Source organism: Penaeus monodon, chromosome 7 (genome assembly GCF_015228065.2).
Source record: "Penaeus monodon isolate SGIC_2016 chromosome 7, NSTDA_Pmon_1, whole genome shotgun sequence".
NCBI lineage: Eukaryota > Metazoa > Arthropoda > Malacostraca > Decapoda > Penaeidae > Penaeus > Penaeus monodon.
This window is the reverse complement of record NC_051392.1, coordinates 41,907,552-41,910,051: the sequence shown is the minus strand read 5'-3', so window position 1 is coordinate 41,910,051 and position 2,500 is coordinate 41,907,552. Positions and strand designations below refer to the sequence as shown.

At 40.1% G+C, this 2,500-nt stretch overlaps 1 protein-coding gene across 1 annotated transcript in view; it reads right to left on the bottom strand.

Moving 5' to 3' along the window:
* Window positions 1–2,282: 2,282 nt before the first annotated feature.
* The window catches only part of LOC119575349 (anaphase-promoting complex subunit 7-like), a gene marked incomplete at its 3' end in the record, with an annotated part of 30,519 nt that continues 30,301 nt past the window's right edge, over window positions 2,283–2,500 (bottom strand). The window contains 1 exon segment of the mRNA XM_037922903.1: window positions 2,283–2,399. Within this exon segment, the coding sequence (XP_037778831.1) occupies window positions 2,283–2,399 (117 nt within the window).

Here is a 2,500-nt window from a genome sequence, read left to right as displayed (position 1 = left end):
TCGTACCTACCACATTTTGGAGGGACATCTTCAACCTCATCCATGGATTGGCTCACCCATCCATCTGCAGCAATACTAAGCTTGTTTCAGAGAAGTCTGTGTGGCACTCCATGAAGAGAGATCTCCAAGATTGTGTGAGGAGCTCTGAGCATTGCCAGTGCAGCAAAATTAATCGCCAAACCAAGCCATCTATCCACGACCTGCCCCAACCCATGCAACGTTTGGCTATATCCATGTGGACATTGTCGAAGCCTCTCCCACCGTCAGAGGGCAAGAGGTATATCTTTACCATCATTGAATGCTCTACCTGCTGGCCTGAGGCTGCAACCACCAGATCCTGCACCCAGGCACTCCTTGGCGTCTGGATCGCTTGTTTTGGTCTCCCAGAACACATAATGAAGGATCTAGAGCAGCTCCTTGGCGTCTCTCCCTTATTTTCTGCACCCAGGCACTCCTTGACAACTGGATTGCCCATTCAGTCTCCTGGAACACATAACAAAGGCTCTAGCACAGTTCCTTGGTGTTGCTCTCCATTTCACAACGGCATACCATCCACAGGCTAATGGACTTAGAGAAATGGCACTGATCCCTCAAGATGGCCCTCACTGCCCATTGCACCACAGCCACATGGACTTCACAGCTCCCCTGGGTGCTTCTTGGGCTCAGGACAATGCCTAAGGAGGATCTCGCCCAATCTGCGGCAAAGATGGTATATGTTCATCTCCTCATTGTGCCCAGAGAATTCTCCCCCAACAATGGCTCAAGCGATACTCAGGTAGAGGACCTCCGATGGGTAGCCTGGCAATTCGCCCCCAACAGACCTACCCAACGCTCTCATCGCCCGTCCTACACCCCACTAGGACTGAATATGGCAGAGTTCACTTTTCTCCGTGATGATGCCCACTGCCAGCCACTATCCTGTCCTTACAAAGGTCCTTTCAGGGACCTCCATGAGATCCAGACGCCATTCTGACCCTCGCAGGATCCTCAATCTGGAGTCCTTTCTTCCTCGATAGGGGGGAGGCATTGTGGCTGAGTGGCAAGCAGGCAACAGCTGCGCTCCACTCAAGGCCTAGGCTCTTCATTACTCTGCCCTAGGCCTCTCCAAAACATATATACATATATATACACATATATACATAATATAGATAGATAGATAGATAGATATAGATATTCATAAATGTTCAATGCTCTGTTATGAATGTAATTGATTAAATGATTGACCTAAAGATTTTCTATTAATTTTCTTCAAAAGATATATACATGACATGTTTCTCTTGTTCAAAACAATAATCACACGTAAAATAATTCCTGTCATTCCTGAATGAACAACATCCAAAAATAAGTCACAAGAAAATGGATGCCTTTCTACTACAGTTTACAGAAAACCTACTTTCACTGGTTTGGGAAAGAACTATTTCACCCCTGATATATAAAATTAACAGCAATACCACTCTAATCAACAGAGTTGGATCCAATTTGAAAACAAAATGAAATTTTTAATTAATCATTTCAATAACAATGGCTATCCTGACATTTTTTACAAAACTCTCAAATCATTCTTAGGTAATAAACTATGCCCATCCACAAAATTCCATACTGCTGCTAAAGAAACTAAATACGTAAAGTTACCATACCTCGGACATGTAAGCTTCACCATTTGTAAACAATTACTTGAGATACTGAAATATTCATTCCTATTCATTTCAACAATGTCTTTGTTAACTCCTACAACATTAACTCTTTCTTTAAGCAAAGCTAACCTTGCTCCACTCCTTTGATCATAAAAAGTTAATGGTTTTAGATAACTAATTAAGTTATACAGTATATAACTGCTTTGTCTCACATATAATTTTTACGGTGCACCCCCATAGGGGAGGGAGTGAGCCCCCTAAAAGTTTATTTTATTATTATTATTTTTTAAGTTGCACTAGACATCCCTTACAAACTTTTAACTGCAAAGATAATGGGAGCAAAACAAAGAATTATGGTAAAAAAAAAAAACTGCTTTGAGCTATCACAACAAAAAAGAAAAAGAAATATTTATCAAAATTAACTGTATCAATCTTAGCAATTTGAGATATTTCATTCACTCGATTTCTATTTCAAAACAATTTTTGTTGATATGACATATGAACAGTACCATCATTTTCTTCTTTTTATGAAAAAATTAACAACCCTGATTCTGAAATCACTTCCCATTACAAATTTTGCAAGTAACAGTATATTTTTTCTTCTAAAGTGGCATATAAGAAATCTACAAATAAATTCACTCTCAGTACTAACCATTCAGTTGCAGATGAATTTCCATGGATGTTGATCATAAGAGATGCAACCTCTGCACCTCTCACTCCAAGGCTGAGTAGTTCTTGTACTGCTTCCAGTGCCAGAGGGCATTCCTGGGGTACATATATGTCATTAAAGTAATATATATGTAAATAACTACAACTGTCTGAGACCATAGAAAAAACAAGATAGACAGAAGAAGAGAAAAGAGGAA